Source organism: Sander lucioperca, chromosome 22 (genome assembly GCF_008315115.2).
Source record: "Sander lucioperca isolate FBNREF2018 chromosome 22, SLUC_FBN_1.2, whole genome shotgun sequence".
Lineage (NCBI taxonomy): Eukaryota > Metazoa > Chordata > Actinopteri > Perciformes > Percidae > Sander > Sander lucioperca.
The window spans coordinates 14,220,784-14,238,808 of NC_050194.1; the positions used below are offsets into that span (position 1 = coordinate 14,220,784).

General features: G+C 39.5%; 1 protein-coding gene across 1 annotated transcript; it reads left to right on the forward strand.

The window, feature by feature from the left end:
• Positions 1 to 1,053: 1,053 nt before the first annotated feature.
• On the forward strand, positions 1,054 to 14,488 carry LOC116060953 (alpha-tectorin-like). The gene is made up of 24 exons (XM_031314735.2): positions 1,054 to 1,127; positions 1,467 to 1,490; positions 2,612 to 2,727; positions 3,089 to 3,367; positions 3,467 to 3,562; positions 3,712 to 3,877; positions 4,277 to 4,677; positions 4,789 to 5,365; positions 5,460 to 6,043; positions 6,265 to 6,817; positions 6,903 to 7,501; positions 7,677 to 7,834; positions 7,946 to 8,343; positions 8,458 to 8,654; positions 9,421 to 9,816; positions 9,925 to 10,208; positions 10,354 to 10,631; positions 10,856 to 10,975; positions 11,332 to 11,516; positions 11,634 to 11,794; positions 12,247 to 12,498; positions 12,706 to 12,865; positions 12,961 to 13,063; positions 13,163 to 14,488. The coding sequence occupies exons 1-24, from the start codon at positions 1,082 to 1,084 to the stop codon at positions 13,252 to 13,254; spliced, it is 6,225 nt and encodes a 2,074-aa protein (XP_031170595.1). The 5' UTR covers positions 1,054 to 1,081; the 3' UTR covers positions 13,255 to 14,488.
• The last annotated feature ends 3,537 nt before the right edge of the window (positions 14,489 to 18,025 follow it).

Genomic DNA, 18,025 nt, shown 5'->3' on the forward strand with positions numbered 1-18,025 from the left:
TATCTTCAATGTGTTATAGATAAAAGGCCAATTTTTAACATAATTTGGCAGTGCCCCTGCACTTACTCGGAGGACCCCTTAGGGGTCACGGACCCCCTGTTGAATATATCTGATGTTGTCTAGACAAACCAACTCTTTGAGCAGTTTTTAAGATGCCTTGCAATAATGTGAGACTGCAAACAGAACCTCCTTGGCAGATTACTTAAAACAAAGAGTATGTCATATATTCTGAGCAGATAACAGTAAAAAAAATATTCAGTGTTGCAAAAACTAAGTTAATATTAACGTTTCTGTCATTTTACTTTAGTTTATAAGAAAATTACTTGATAGTTCAAGAGGTAATTGGTCCTATTACTATGACAGTAGAAGTAAGTTCAAGCTTTTCTACAATGGTGACCAATATTGTAATAAATACTCATTGGGAACAAGTATCTTGACACTTATATAGCTTTCTAACAATTTACTCTTTTTTACTTAAGTATAAAAGCCTTTGGAAGCATATTACGTCTTCTTTCTGTTTCTGCTGAACACAGTCTGTTAATCTTCACTATTCTTAATGCATAATACAGTGTTTGGTTCACTTGTACTTGTTATGAGGAAGCAATTTGAATTCATCCATCTGATATTCCATTAACTGGTCAGATGACAGATGTATGGGACTGTGCCAGATTTAGCTGTATAAAGCATTGTTGCAGCACTGCAGTCTCACGTAGATGAGAGATATAAGAAAAAAAGAAGCACATATGAACAGGTAATCAATTTATTTTTGATAAATGAGACACTATTTTGAAACTGATGCTGCATATTAATAGTATTTCCTTGAAACATGGTGCTGGTTTCCAACTGAATTATAGCCAGAATATTATTGAGGACAATCTTCACTTGACATAATCAAAATGTTATTTTTATTAAAATGATTAAAGACACTTAAGTGATGTTTACAGTCTTGTTTGCTTGCCAATTAGCAGGATATAAGTTTATATACTAAAATGTGCTCTCTCTTTTTAGTTCTGTCCTATTTATTTATTTTTAAATTTAAATCATTATATTTAGTCAGCAGGTTTAGAATTTGTTTTGGAGAATGGCGGGTCAAATCGTGTTGCCTGTGCTGTTTTTGGGAATGATAGGTGAGTATTTTATTAAATAAAATTCAATTAAACACATTTTTTATTTCTGTTGATGCATTTACGTAAATTCACTAGCTAATCCAAGCAAGCTGTAGATACACTGTATGTCATATCCACCTACCTAATGTATATAAGCAACCTGTTACATTTATCATTCTGTGTTTCAGCACCATTTGCACTCTGCAAGGCAAACTTGTTCAGATTTGTTGTGCTTGTTTTTAGCTGTATGTCTATTTCTGTGTTTGTACTTTGAGAACAACAAAACTGTCAAGTTCCTTGTATGGGCACACATACTTGGCCACTAAATGTAATTCTGATATTCATGCGTTGTTTTCATAGGTACGGTGATTTCTCAGACTTCAGGTAAGTTGAAGCTTAGATAATGTTTTAGTTTTTTATTTGTTCATACCCTTACTCTGAACTGCTGGATAAGCGCAAACAACACTCAGCGACTGACAGTCTCAAATAATGATCCACCTATGTTTATGTTTGTTTTCACACAGTATATAAAATATATATTACTTCTCAGGTGACTTCAGGTAAATTGACACTTACATAACCTCGTAGTTTTCATTTATTCATATTCTTAATAACAGGCCAGACATACAATCAGTAAAAAACACAGGAATTTCACATGCACTAAGCCGATGTGGAAAATAACCAATACTGACTATAAACTGATAGCACACAACCTAAAGTATCGTAAATTAATTGTGTTATATTAGTACTCAATTTACATCCCATGCCAATTCTTAGTGTTACGTAGAACAGCAAAAGCTAAGGGTGTGGAGGTTGGGAAAGTACCACACTTGGCAATGGTTTGATTTGCCTTGCTATACTTACCAAGTTACATAATACCAGGCTGAAAGGCAGTGTTTCACTGCCCCCTCTGGTTGCACCTGGGATGTGGTAGGAAGTGATATCATGGTGCACTGAAACATTATAAAGTACACTCAGGCAAAAGCAGATCTTCAGGTGGTGTAAAGTTGCTTTTAAATTGTCATTTCTTTTTCTTTTTTTTCTTTTTAATTTAAATGTTTTTTGTTTGTTTTTCTTTTCTGACAAAACAATCACAAACCACATATACACATACAACACAAGACCACAAACTCATTAAACATTACAATCCAAAGTACAACATACGGGGGGGGGGGGGCAGAACCATTAGTAAATTCAATTATATGTCCAGTATAGCCTTATAAAGATCCAGGGTCCTTCATCTCCTCGGTCAAATTGCTGCAAAATGATGTCATTTCTAATGTTTTCAAAGACATCTGTGCTTTTCCCGCTATGACATTGTCAAAATATCTAAAAGGGAAAGGGGAATTTTGGTTGGTCGGATCTATGTTAAATCTAGCGATCTATGATGATCTAATGTTAAAAACAGTTTGCAACATTTGCCAATAAGGCCAATGTGGATGAGCATTCTATCTTTTTATTTTTTTTATTTTTTTTTTTTAAATGTGATGTTTTTTGTTCCTTAGGACCCCTCTACCCAATTGCTGGAACAACAAGCCCTCGATTAGACGATGGAAGTTCTCCTCTAATTCCCCTGCAACGACCTTTTGTGTATTTCGGCCGGTCATATTCTCAGATTTATGTATGTAAAAATATTTTTTTAGCAAACTACAAAATCTATAACTTTTGGAGACTAAAATCACTTCTAACTCTATATCTATGTTGTAAATGAGCAAACATTTATATAAAAAATAATAAGAGAAGAAAAAAGCATTTCATGCTTTAAATATGTTATGAAACTAAAATACTTTGTTTAACTTCAACTTAAATTTAATGTTTGAGATATTTAAAAAAAAACTACTACAGTTAGTTGTGGTTAATATATTGTTATATCTTTAATATGGTTATAAAATACAGTAAATATATTGATCCTAGATAACGTGCAATTGTCAATGTAATCAAGGTCTAACTTTGTTAATAAGAACTGGTTTATTTGTTTCCAGGTTAACAACAATGGACACCTTACCTTTAACGGAGCATTTTCTAGTTTTACTCCTCAAAGGTTTCCAATGTATGGAACCAGAGACATCATCACTGTATTCTGGACAGATTTAGATAACAGAGTAAATGGTGAGATCTACTACAACCAATACACCAGCGGCAGTGTCCTCCAACAAGCTACACAGGACATTAATAGGTATTTCCCAGGGCTGAACTTCAATGCCAACTGGGTCTTTGTTGCAACATGGTATGAGGTGGCCTACTATCCAACCACTGGAACAGTAAGTCAACTTGATCAGCAAGTGGAGAAATACATAATGATGTGTATGTGCATTTTACCTACTATATTTACTATAATAATCACAACTCAATTTTTACAGCGTACAACTATCCAAGCAGTCTTGATCTCTGGTGGCCAGTACTCATTTGTGCTAATGAACTATGGGATAATAGCCTTAACAACTCACAATGTTCAGGTTAGAACCATTAAAATTTTATGTAATGTATACTACAAAATGTGTTTTTAAGTTGCCATGCATTATTTAAATCTGAACACAATAATGTACAAAAAACTTTAAAATAGTAAAATAACTATTAATAAAATTAATGTGTGATGTACCTCCAGGCTGGATATGACTCAGAAAACTCTACTCATCATTTCACCATTCCTGGATCATTCTCAAACAATGCAACCGGCATTTACTCAGCTTTCCGCCTGGGCAGCAATGTCAACGTACCCGGTCGTTGGGCTTTCCGGATAGACCTTGGATCAAGAGGCTGCACTTTCAATGGTAAAACCAGAACCATAGGGTGTTCACCATGGTACTTTTTACAGTAATTACTAATTACTACTATTAATTATTAGTTTTTATATCATATCTTTTATTTTATTAAATTTGTAATTTGCATTGGCATGCTTAAGTAGTTCTGAAGAGTTAAATGGTTGGGGCATTTAAGTATTCTACAAGGTCAAGACGCTGAAAGTGACATTGCAGCACCCAAGTCCAAGGTGGCTGGAGACCTTTGTTTTTATGTCTTCCTCTTCTCTATCCCCTCATTTATTGTCCCCACTCTACTGTTTGTTATAAACTACTACTAAAGGCTCATATGCCCCCCAAAAATGTCTTATTAGTGTTTGCATGTTGTAGTCAATGCCTTTCAAGGAAATTGTCCCTTTATTTGTCTTCAAGGTCAACCTGTGCAGCGAGGTGACTCATTCTGGAGTGACAGTACCTGTGCACAGAAGTGCACCTGTACCTCAGCTGGCCTGGAGTGTCACAGCGAACCCTGCTCCTTTTCCCAAATCTGCCAGCCTACTGCCTTTCAGTTCTCCTGCCAGACGGTGCAGAGACGTGCCTGCACCATAAGTGGTGATCCACATTACTATACCTTCGATAACACAGTGTTTCACTTCCAAGGCACCTGCACCTATGTTCTCTCTGAGCAATGTGGCCGTGGTTTGCCCTACTACAGAGTAGAGGGCAAGAACGAGCACCGTGGCAGCACTCACGTTGCTTGGACACGACTGGTCAAAGTGTATGTCAATAATGAAACAATCGAGCTTGTCAAGGGACGACCTGGTGAGGCTAAGGTTAGCAATAAGAAGTTTATACCTACTGTAATATTTAGAATTTAGTTCATATTCTATTACTATCGCTATTTAAGTAGTTTACTATGTCTTTGCTTGCTTGTGTACTTACAGGTTAATGGGAACTTTGCAGCCACTCCGATCTCCCTTAGCAACGGCACGGTCCAGGTTTATGAGTCAGGTTTTTCTGTGATCATCAGTACTGACTTTGGCTTGGAGGTGTCTTATGACACATATCACTATGTCAGAATCAGTGTGCCATACACTTACCAGAATGCAACATGTGGCCTGTGTGGAAACTTCAATAATCACCCTGAGGATGATTTTCGAACCCGCCAAGGTGAAGTTGTGAGCTCTGATGTGGTTTTTGCCAACAGCTGGCAAACATCAGGAGATGATGAGCCTGGTTGTGGGACGCGATGTGGAGGTCTGAACTGTGCTGCCTGCACTGAGGCTCAGACAGCTTTATACAGCAACATGGCCCATTGTGGTATCCTCCAGAGCAGTTCTGGACCTTTTGCTGCTTGCCATGGACTACTTCCCCCACAGTCCTTTGTTGAGAGTTGTGTGTATGATCTGTGTGTAGGAGGAGGCTACCAACCCATTCTGTGCCAAGCACTAAATGTGTATGCAAGTCAGTGTCAGCAGAATGGTATACAGCTGCCCAGCTGGAGGAGACAAGGCTTCTGTGGTATGTCTGTTCATCAATCAACATTATTTTAAATAATCCTTTTGGTAAAATGTCCATGATTTCAAGATCAATGTTCTTTCTTTCTTCTGTCTAGAAATCCTCTGCCCAGCCAACAGCCACTTTGAGTCCCAAGGCACAGGATGTCCAGCTACCTGTGTCAATCCCAATTCTACCTACAACTGCCCTCTCCCTGCCCAGGAGAGCTGCATCTGCAATCCAGGCTATGTCCTCAGTGCTGGGGTCTGCGTGGCTCATTCTGAATGTGGCTGCAGCTTTGAGGGTCGCTACTACCGCTCTGGAGGAAGTACAATACTAGACGAGGACTGTGGGAGACGTTGTAGCTGCAGTTCTGGCTCCATGACTTGCCACTCTCATGGCTGTGGGCCACAAGAGTCTTGCAGGGTGGAGGAGGGAGAAAGAGGATGCAGGCCTAACAGTTATGCAACATGTTGGATAAGAGGCCCAGGGTCATACCATACATTTGATGGACTGACATACCAGTATCCTGGGGCATGTAGATTGACCCTTGCCAAAGTAATGGGCTTGTCTAGTCACCCACATTTTGTGGTGACAGCAGAAAAAGTGCCCAGAGGCCAGCAGGGTTTTGCCCGGTTGCTAAAGTTTGAGGCCGAGGGAACACAAATCTCCATTGAAATGACAGGTAGCAGCAGTGTTCAGGTAAGTCCCGAATATGTTTCAAGAGCTAATGAAAATAAGTGAGTTGTGACACCAGAGAAACATTTTATTAAAAAATTGAATTATAGAATAACAGTCTTGCATGTAGAAATATTGTTTTGAACAACACATTAAAATTGGCACTTTTTTTCAAAAAAAGGTTCTGAAAAGTTTTTTGATGAAAACTGAAAACACTTTTACTGGCTGTTTAAATGTCCCTTTAGGTTGATGGTCAGCAGATAAGACTACCATTCAGCTCAGCGTCCAACCGAATACAAATCTACCACAGCAGCGTTCAAAGTGTCATAGTTCGCACCTCCTTCGGTGTAACGGTGCAGATAGTCTGGCCTCACTTTGTGCGTGTCACTGCACCTGGTATCTACAATAATTCACTGGGTGGACTCTGTGGTAATTACAACGGTCACCCACAAGATGACTTCCGCACACCCAATGGAGTCCTGGTCAACAGTTCTCAGGATTTTGGGGACAGTTGGCGAGATGGCTCTCTCGCTGCACACTGTGTGGAAAGTGTAAATAATAACTCTACAACAAATTACAATTCTAGTGAGTACTGTGGCATTCTTGGCTCACCGCATGGGCCGTTTGCCCAGTGCTGGGCCATGGTGGACCCTCGGCAGCATGTGAATGCATGTGTGGAGATCATTAGAGCCTCTAGAGATCCAGCATCAGTGCTATGTGAAGTCCTACGAGATTATGCACTAATGTGTCAACAGAATGGCGTACACCTTGAACGCTGGAGGAATGCAACTGAATGTGGTAAGAACTTTGCTCCCTTTTAGGGTAGGTGATTTTAATATAATTTCAATGATTTTGCTAAATGAATTGCTTTGTTTTTCTCTAGAGCCAAACTGTCCTATAAACAGCCATTATGAAGTCTGTGGAACCACTTGTCCTTCCGCCTGCCCCAGCCTCTCTTTCCCTTTCGCCTGTGACACTGTGTGTCAGGAGGGGTGCCAGTGTAATGATGGATTTGTCCTCAATGGCAACCAGTGTGTAACACCAACAGCCTGTGGATGCCATTACCAAGGACGCTATCGGCGCGGGGGCGAACAGTTCTGGGATGGTGAGGAATGTCAGAGCTTGTGTATGTGCAATGGCACTACTGGGGCGGTCCACTGCATCCCCAACTCCTGTGGTCCCCAGGAGTCCTGCCGTGTGGTGGAGGGTGAGTTTGGCTGCCATACAAACCCTCATGGCACCTGCTCTGCATCTGGTGACCCTCACTACCTCACCTTTGATCACAAGGCCTATGACTTCCAGGGAACCTGCCGCTATGTGCTGGCGACCCTTTGTAATGACACTGATGGGCTCCATGAGTTTTCAGTGGAGGCTAAGAACGAGCCGTGGAATGGGTTGACCGTTTCAATCACAGCTGAAGTTTTTGTGAACGTGTGGGGCTATCGTGTGCAAATGACGAGGGTGAGCCACGGTGTGGTACAGGTGAGTAACACAGATTCCTATTTAAGACATCCTTAATCAAATCATTCCGCTGACTCTACATCTATTTTAATCTACACTGGATTTGACATCTATAATTTTTTTAAAGCAATAGATAGTTGCAACACAAATACAAATCTATGATTGTTCATCATCTTCTGTTTTTCCAATTTTAAAGGTGAATGGAGTAACTAAAAACTTACCTATTCTCTTAAATGGAAGTCGTGTTTCTATCTATGCAAGTGGATCTCGCACATATCTCAGCACTGATTTTGGCCTGAGTGTCATGTACGATGGACAGTACACAGTGTCTATCTCTGTGCCTTCAAGTTACAGGTATTTATGTTTGAATGATTTAGTTTACATTCTGAAAAATTATTTTTATCACACATTTTGAACACATGTAGCTTTGACCCTGGATGTATTTAACTATTGTCATTAATACAGAGGAAAAACATGTGGACTTTGTGGAAACTTCAATGGCAATCCAAATGATGAGTTCCACACCCCATCTGGAATGATGGTCACCACTCCACAAGAGTTTGGGACAGCTTGGAAAGTGGCAGCCAACTACACCTGCAGTGAGGGCTGTGGCTCCTCTTGCCCACAATGCACCAATGAGCTACCTGCAAGAGCACAATGTGAGGTGATTCGGGCAGCTGACGGTCCCCTCAGCTTCTGCCATGAGCATGTGGACCCAGCGCCATACTTCAATGACTGTGTGTTTGATGTTTGTGTGGCTGGAAATCAAGGCCAAGATCTTCAGTGTAGGGCCATTCAAACATATGTCAGTGCCTGTCAGTCTGCTAATGTTCGAATCTACCCTTGGAGACAGAACAACTGCAGTAAGTGTTTCCCAAGAAAGTCTTTTGATCTACTACACATATGTTCATGCTTAGTTAATTGACCAAAGATAATCATTTTAACCACCTGACATCCATCATTTCATTCTTATAAAGGACTTGACTGTCCAGCCAACAGCCATTATGAGCTGTGTGGTACCGGCTGTGGCCACACCTGTGCCAGCAGCATTGATGCCACCTGTGAGCAGGTTTGCTCTGAAGGATGTTTCTGTAATGAGGGCTTCCTCAGGAGTGGGACAACATGTGTCCCTGTGGAAAGCTGTGGCTGTCAATATGACGGCTTCTACTATAGTGTAAGTTAATTAATCTCTATGATTTTAGCCTTTGCACACACAACCATTTCCCTTTGGTCAAGAAATATTAAGCAGCTCTCCTATATCACAGATGTCAGACTCCCATTGTCTTTTTCAATCTGCCCACCTCTATCAACCATCAACCTCACTGTGCTTAACAAAGTTAATTATTTCACAATACTATAGAGAGATGACCAAAGCAACGCTACAATAGTGGTTCTGTTTATCATCAGATTACTTAAATATGGAATAACAATTTGCTACTTTATTGTGCTACACATTTTGTGTGTAAAAACTTGTAATAATTTTGTAGTTGCAGAACACTGGCTGACTGTATCCTCAGATTTTGCTTAATACAATTTGCAAATTAACCCTTTTTACATCTACTCCCCCATTACATTTCAATTTTCCCCTCTTTTCTCTTAAAACCATTTCCATTATCATTAACACCATTTGTCCATTGTTCTTTTTCTATTTCATTCATTCTTTTAAATGTATTTAAGTTTTCTCTAATTGCCTTGCAATGACTTGGAATATTACATCTTATATTGTTATACACAGCCCACAATTTATATAAATCTGTATAACTGTACTACATGGCATATGAATATGAATATGTTGCATATGCATATTTAATGTATGATGCACAACACCGAACAATGACAATTTTATTATCCCATCCCCCTCAGCAGCGTTTTGTCTTGTCTTGATGTATCACATGCTAAATATAACCTTTTTATGTGTCTCTTTTTCTCACATGTTACAGGCTGGTGAGTCCTTCTGGACAGAGGGTTGCTCCCAGCGATGTGAATGCCATGCCCCCAATGACCTGCGCTGTTCTGCTGCATCTTGCACTCCTGCACAAGACTGCACCATCAGAAATGGTCGGCTGGGCTGTTTTGATGCAATGTCTTCTTGCACTGTGTGGGGGGACCCACACTACATCACCTTTGATGGGGCACTGGCTCATTTCCAGGGCACATGCTCTTACATCATTACTGAGAGTGTGAGCCACGGCACCAATGAAACACAGTTTCAGGTAGTAGCCACGAATAATCACCGTGGCAACAACCGTGTGTCGTTTGTGTCAGCTGTGGATATATACCTCTCAAAACAACCAGAGAGAGTGTATGTCAGGATTGGACCCAACCAAATAGTAAAGGTAAACACTTTTTGGATGAACAACTTTCTATATGTGTCTGGTGAAAACATCGGTAGTGCCTCCTTACTTCTTGTCAGTCTGTCTCTCTCATATCTCTTATCCCTCCAGGTGAATGGAAGTGAAGTGTCTCTTCCCGCCACTGTAGGAACATTAGCTCAGGTGGTAAGGCAGGGAAGCTACATAGTGGTCGATGCCATTGACTTGATAGTCCAGTTCGACGGGCAGAGTACTTTACTGGTCAGAATAGGCCAACACTGTCAAAACAGAGTCACTGGGATGTGTGGAAACTTCAACAGTGATCCTGCAGATGACAAAGTCTTGCCCAATGGCACATCAGCACAAAATGACAATCACTTTGGACACAGCTGGAAGTCACCCACAAGCCAACCAGGGTGGGGTGTTGTGAAAAAAACTAAAGTATCATCAGTTGACATGTCTTGCACTTCTTAAAGAAAGACAATTATTATAACACTATTACAGAAATGTACGTTGTGGCAAAAGTCAGCCCAAGTGTTAAACGTATCATGTGTTATCTAGGTGTGGATCCACCGATGAAAGGAGTGGTGATGGATTGAACAACTGTCCCTTTATGGAAGAATACTCTGAGCTCTGTAGTGTCATCACCAACAGTAGCGGCCCATTCAGAGCCTGTCACCTGCACTCTGACCCACAGCCGTTTTTCAGTTCCTGTGTCTACGATCTCTGCCTCTACACTCCAGCCAATGGCATGCTGTGTTCTGCAGTCTCAGCCTATGAGAGAACCTGCTCTGTTCTGGGGTTAAACATCCCAGAATGGCGCTCTGCTTTGCAATGTGGTATGTTTGCACTGAGCTAATACACGGCCAATATAATGAATGAGACCACAAATTATTATGTTGCACTTACATGTGGCACTTAGTAGTTTGGCTTTTTTGAAGCTAATGCACTTCTTTTGTTGTCATCTTTCTTGAGGAAAGAGGTATTATCTTTTACTTGTTTTTTTTTTTTACTTTACAGTTTTATGACTCCTTGTCTCATCCTTTCCCCACTATGTCCATAGCTGAGTCAGACCCCTGTAAACAGCTGAACTGCACAGAGTACGAGTGGTGTGGTGAGAAGGACGGTGTGTACGGCTGCTTCTGTGATGAGCTCTACCATCGGCCCAACAATGAGAGCTACGGTGAGGGCAGCTCTTTTAGATCACTTAAGTGATGCATGTGAGATGATTAGTAGACATTGCTATTGAGGCCAAGGTTCATGGGTATTTAAGAAATGTGAACCATTCACCATGACAAAATAACAGACAAAACATGATTTTTCAGAAACAATTTTAAATCTGGTAATCAAACATAAACTCATAGGATTGGTACAATATCTGTGAGAGTCTCAACTCTGTTCTCTGTGGGTTGTGGGTAGAAAAACCTTTTAAATTACAGCTGTCATTTGATCTAAACATATTGATTAGTACCCTTTAACCATGAGATTCTATACAAAATCTACAGAAAGATATATATATATTTTTTCTCTCTTTCATAGACTCGTCCATCACTTGTGTCAGTAGTTCAGGCACCATGTCCGTGTCACGCTGCCAGCTGTTTGAAGCTGGCTTCCACTCCAACGCCCTCCATCTCCAAGATGACTTCTGCAATGGGACTCTCCAGAACGGACGACTGGTGTTCAACTTTAACAATGATGATCAGCTGTGTGGGACAACTCTCAGGGTACAGTCCATAGACTCTAATGTTATCAACACAGACTGAAGACGATTTGAGATGTAAATGTTCTCCTTAAGACATAACTTCAAACAACTCAAACCAGTTTGTCATTTCCATTATAAGAGCAATGGAACCCATTTCATCTATGAGAACGCCATCCAGGGCAACGTGGACCCTCATAAACGTCTAATCAGCCGCCAGAGAAGCATTCATCTGCGTTTCTGCTGTGAATACCCTCTGGCCCAGGCGCTGTCCATGGCTGTGGGCATCAACCCTATAGAGAGGTGAAGACACAATCACAACCCCCGACTGTCCTTTTTTATAGTGAACATCTGTCTATAGTGATACATCATGGCGTATGTAATGATAGGGTTTCAGTATTTACGTATTCCAATAACAGTATACTAAACACTGCTACATCTGCACCTTGCCTTTTTTGAGTAAGGCAACAGTGGTGCATGACAGTGATAATGACAATGACAAAGATTGAAGATAGGTGATAGATTGGATTGGTTCCTGGAAATGTTGTGTATTTGCCCACTGCTCACATTCTGCACCCACTCTAATAAACTTACTGTTTAAGCCAACAACACAAACAAAAGTAAAAGGAAATTCAGGGGAGTCTGTCCCTGTCCTGTAAATGTGAATACGACAAAGATTGCAAGCAAGACTTTCACCTGCCAGTGAATTGTTCCTTCTCAAGTGTAGTGACATTATGTGTCATTTTTTTCCGTAGCATTGTGAGGAAGAAGCTTCCAGTAGGCCATGGACAGTATCATATGAGAATGATCCCCTACCAGGACGCTGGCTTCCGCTTCCCCCTGACCAGTAACAGGAACATAGAAATGGAAATCGACCAGAGGTTGTATGTGGAGGTGCGGACAGAAGGAGTCGACCAAAGGCAGATCTCCACCGTTGTGGACTCTTGTTGGGCAACACCAGTCAACCTCGCCAGCTACCCTGTCCGCTGGGATCTCATAAATGCAGAGTAAAGGAGCTATTGCAACTTCATCTTGTCTTAGCACACTGATCCCTGGTTCTTCATTGCTAAGAGCTGAAACAATAAATAAAGAATTGGGCATAGAAGGACCTCTCTTCACTTGCTCTACCCATCCTCTCTTTTACAACTTGATTCTGTTTACTTTATTGTCCGCCTGGTAACATTGTAACTTTCACCATCTTCTCCGTCTTCCAGGTGTCCTAACCCAGCAGATGGAACAGTAGAGATGGTTCAGAACGGCATCTCCACTGTGTCCCAATTCTCCTTCAGGATGTTCACCTTTATGAACTTTTCATCCATCTACCTGCACTGCCAGGTCCACCTTTGTCTTTTAAGACACAACAACTGCACAGCTGTAAGTACTACTGTGTTTCTGTGTGTGTTTGTTGTGGGTTTGGATAAATTATCAACAGGTGCATAAACAGACGCCTCTAATGTCGTTTCCTGCAGCACTGCTACCCAGGTCACCTCAGGCGCGTTCAGAGGGACGTATCCTACCATGCCACCACAGACATCTCACTAGGACCACTAACCCTGAGGTCACATAGGAGAGGTAACTTATCTTCCCATACGTTTGTACTTGTACTTGATGTATTAATAAGACAGAGCTCAATGAATACATTTTAATTCAACTTTGTTTTTTCTCTTGCAGGAAGAATGGTGCAACCGAGCAGTGCTTCAGGCCAGTTGACCTCACTGATGACCCTGCTAATCAGTTTGCTGACAGCCAAAACTCTGGTCTAGGCTGATCAAAGGTGATCTATATTGTAAAATTACTCAACATACCTTTGCTTTTGCATTCTATTTCTATTTGTGTTTTGTTATTTGTATGCAGGAGAAAAGTAGAATTAGTTATTGCTTTAAAACAGTAGGGGACGCCAATGTGCAGCATACTAAACTCACTTGCCCTTTGTTGTATTCACTTTGCAAGGTGTTTATCGATGGTATCCTTAGTTTCTTTGTGGTGGTTCTTTTCATTACATATCATATACTATCATATAAGAAGTAATCGTGTAATCATTTATAATGAAGGTTAAAATTATAAATTCAACTATTTTATGCATGGAGTATTAACGTCATTTGTTGCCTAAGAACTTTTGTACAGAGTCCCTGTCCAGCCCACGGATCGAACTGGAAAAGGATGAAACTTTATCTATTGTACATAGTGAATGGTTCTGTGGGTGCGCCAACAACAACCTTATTAAGCTCATCAACAGTAATCAGGTTGTGGTTTTATACCTGAATGGCACTGCAGTATAATGCAAATTACTGTTACAAAAGACTAAGATTTAAGTCAATTCAAAATGTGTACAATGTGAACATGGTATACATCTCTGAATTTGTTTCCCTGCTCCCTTTAAAAAATGTCATTCAGATTATTTTAATATTCCTTCATTGACAAAATACAATTACATTAATTGCCATACAATTACAATCTTCAGACAACAATGTGTGAGTGGGCAAGAAAGTTGAAAAAATTCAGCCAAGATCTAACAATAACTTGAGCGCACCGTGTCCTGTTCACTCACTCTCACACAAACACAACTAGCAGAGATATACAAGAGATGTACACCAACACATAAAATCATATCACATAGTAGGTCGAACAGTAGTTAACAGTAGTTAACATTAGTGGTTCTTTCCCATAATAAATGACTGCAGTACTAGACCATAGCCTACATGTTTCCTTTAATGAATGCATACAAGTAAATAATTTACCACATAACATAGTGATGATTGTGCATGCCATAAAAAGTTATAAATGTATCAGTATATTTAGAATGTGTTCTGTAAATTGCTCCTGATTTGTGTTACTCTGAGAGATCTGTTGTTGTAGTTTTTCTTTACAACACTAGAGGGCAGCATAAAACCAAAAACACATTTGGCTCTTTTTTTTCATGAAACGTGTATTTAGCATAATGTTTATCAGTTGTATCCTCTGGGCTTTTGTAGTGATTCTTTATAAATATTAAATCAATATTTCATTAGTGACAATCCTTAATCAAGATTAACATCATTTATGTGTAAATTATAAATCATATAGTATTCATGTTGTATAACATTTTGACTCTGATCAAATTTAAAAAAATTTTTATTCACTTAAAGTTTGTAGGTATTTCATGAAATTGCATAGAAGCATCTAGAAATACTAATAAGTAGGTAAATAAACTCCACTGTGCTACCACAACATGTTCTGTGCAGTAAATGTAACAGTAACCACAATCCCAACCTTTAATACAGAATGGTATCATGGTGTCATTTGACATGAAAGAAGCTGTTGGTGAGACAAGAGGCCAGGTTTCTCTCTTTTGTGCAGACACAGCCGGTATCTCCTGTGTCTTCTCTTCAGGGATGAAATTCATCATTGTCAGTCAACGTGTCCTCAACAGTATGGGATGAGATTTACAGTAGACATGACAACACTTACCACACACTTACATCATGTAATTTGTCATTGGTGTTACTACAAAGACTTCAAAGAGGGGCAATATGCCCAATACTTCATGGCCCAATACAGTACACAGACTCTCCAGTCCACTACTGTCAATTCAGGTAAGTTATGTGGAGATTACTTTACAGATCATGTTTCACATCGGTTGGCTTAGTAGAAAAAGAATATACGTGTATAATCCTTGTTAGGAGTTTTCATGGTCTTCTTCTGTACCCAAAACATATCTATGTGTTTATGATGGTGCTAGAGCACCAACACCCTCTTTATACTGGAGTCATTGTTTGATCACTCTTTGTTTTAGCTTGTAATAGCTTAAAGTAGCTCCTCTCACGGTGTACCATTGGGAGGTTAATCCTGTGCCTTATGTGGCATGTGCAGGCTTTCAAAGTCAATGTGTGAACATGAATGTGAATGAGAAACAGAGACTTGCAATGGAACTGATATCTGCAGGTCATTATATAGCATGCAGACATCATTTGTTAAGAGAAAATCTCGCAACAAATCTAATCTCTCATGCCCAGGCTTTGCAGGAAACCATGTTCCTGAGCTCCACATAAGATGACAAGGCAGGTTTAGTATGAAAGTGTATTACTTTACACGTACTGTATACCCAAATTACTGAAGGAAAATTCAGTTTGAAGGAAATTATCCAGAGTTAAAAGTTGTACAGTTTGAAAACAGCTTAATAAGATATTGACGATGGCATCAAAGCAACATTGAATAGTAAAAAGCCCTGGACAGGACCACTGTGATTTGTACGAGCATAGATGTTGAAAATAGTGGTGCGGTAATATGTGCAGATGCTGTGCATATTTAACATTTACTTATTTCCACCAACAAGACTAAGTGTCTACAGCTACACTAGCGGCTATATGAGGTTGTAATTAGGCATAGTAGCGCTTTGAGCTTATTGCTAATGTCTGTCTGCTAACATGCTCACAGTGACAACATGCTGATGTTTAGCAGGCATATTGTCTACCATGGTCCCCATCTTAGTATTGCGTGCAAGCATGAAAACATTTGCTAATTAGCACAAAGTACAGCCGAGGGTGATGGGAATGTCACCAAAGTATTGGGCAAATTAAACATTTGCCCTGATGACTCTAAATGAAAAGCTCCGGTGCTTCTCAGCTTGGAGAGCCAAATGTACAAGGGATTAAGGACACTGAGGAGGGTAAAGTTTAAAAAGCCTATATTATATTTCTTGGCCCTTGAAGGCCTTAATCAGGGCAAATATAAAATGTTTCCATTTGAACTGTATCTTATAGCCTATTGGACGGTAGTCACATGGTCAGTAGGTAAAGAGTCACACGATTGTTGATAGTCACATGACAGACCATGTTCAGCAGTAAATGAATCAGCAATAATCATACAGAAGAAAAAAGAGCAAAAGATACATACCAAAAATAGAAATCTCTTAGGCAGAACAGCCTATCCCATCATTTATCAGGACAACTAGAAAAATATTTATACAAAACTTCTCTATGTCTCTCAGCATTTAGGCAAGAGAGACACACCCGCCAAAAGAGCACATTTCGTTTACAGGACGCTGATGCTTAACAAGACAGGAAGAGGCCATTCAAGAAACTCAAACAAAAGTCGAGAAGTCAAGTTAATTATTTAAACCAGGATATTGCATAGATTTTAAAGTATAAATCCAAAATAATTCTCTTTGTAAGAGCCTTTTTAATTAGTCTCCACCCCTTATAGAATCTCCTATATGGTCTATGCCTGATATCTTTAAAGAATCACAGCTTCTGTGGTTAGCCTCTTTGTACTGTAGCGCCATGGGGTATTGGGGGTTGCTAGTTCTTATAGCATGTTTATTTTCAGCTAGTCTTGCCTTCAGTTTACGTTTTGTTCTCCGGACATAAAAACAGCCACATGGACACTCAAGTCTGTATAGTCACATATGAGGTATTGCAATTAATGAATGACTTTATATTATACTTAGGACCTGATTTCATGTCTGTAAAGTAGTTGGTATTAGTCATATTACCACAGTGATTACACTATCCACACTTGTGGCTACCTGTTCTGGTGGTTAAACAAGTTTTATATTTTGGGAAGATAACTCCTAACAAGTTTAGAGTTGGAGCTCTTTTGAAGTTGATGGTAGGGGAATCTGGAATAGCTTCTCTAAGAGAACTGTCACCTTTTAGTATGTCCCAGTTTCCTTTAATGATTTGTTTAATTCTATTTGCTTCACTGCTATATTGTGTCACAAAGTACACTTGGTCTGAGCACTGTTGTTGCTTGTGGTTTTGGTCAAGTAACTGTTCTCTAGTGAGACATTTTGCTTTATTGTAAGCTATGGATATAGTTTTATGTTTATATCCACTTTTCTTTAATCTTTGGCTCATGTCTTGAGCATTTCTTTCAAAATATTCTTCTGAATCACAGACGTGTTTAAGTCTCTGAAACTGACCGAAGAGTATGTAATTTATTAACCAAGGAGGATGAAAACTGTCTGCTCCAAGAATGGTGTTATGGTCAGTTGTTTTTTTCTGAATATTGAAGTATGTAAATCACCATTACCATCTTTAAAGATCTTTAAATCAAGAAAAATAATTTCAGTTAAAGAAAAATCCAAACTAAGCCTCAAGTTGCTGTTTGTGCTATTTAAATATGAATGGAACTGAAGAAGTTCTGTCTCTGACCCGGACCATAGCAGAAGAATATCATCAGTGTATCTACCCCACTACATCATTTTTTCCCAAAAAGACATTTAGGCTGGAATATACATATGTTTCCTCCCAAAGACCCATGAACAGATTGGAATAGTTTAGTAGATATGATAATCCAATATAGAGCCCGACCGATAAAGGATTTTTAAGGACGATATCGATACAAATATTTGGTGATTTAAAAATACGATATTCCAATATATCGGCTGATATATATTTAAAAAAAAATCCAGAAACGCATAACAAAACATAAACAGATTTCCCTAACATTAGTTATTTATGAGTCCTCACTAAAATAATATGATAATGCAGTTTAAAAATAAACTTGTTTGTTTTATTGTCACAACAGAACAGAGGAACATCAAAATATATTAAA

Excerpts from the sequence above, each read along its gene's own strand:
- LOC116060953 (XM_031314735.2), top strand. The coding sequence starts at position 1,082 with ATGGCGGGTCAAATCGTGTTGCCTGTGCTGTTTTTGGGAATGATAG. Across the intron at positions 4,678-4,788 it reads GACGACCTGGTGAGGCTAAG|GTTAATGGGAACTTTGCAGC; the intron begins GTTAGCAATAAG and ends GTGTACTTACAG. Across the intron at positions 11,795-12,246 it reads GGCATCAACCCTATAGAGAG|CATTGTGAGGAAGAAGCTTC; the intron begins GTGAAGACACAA and ends TTTTTTCCGTAG.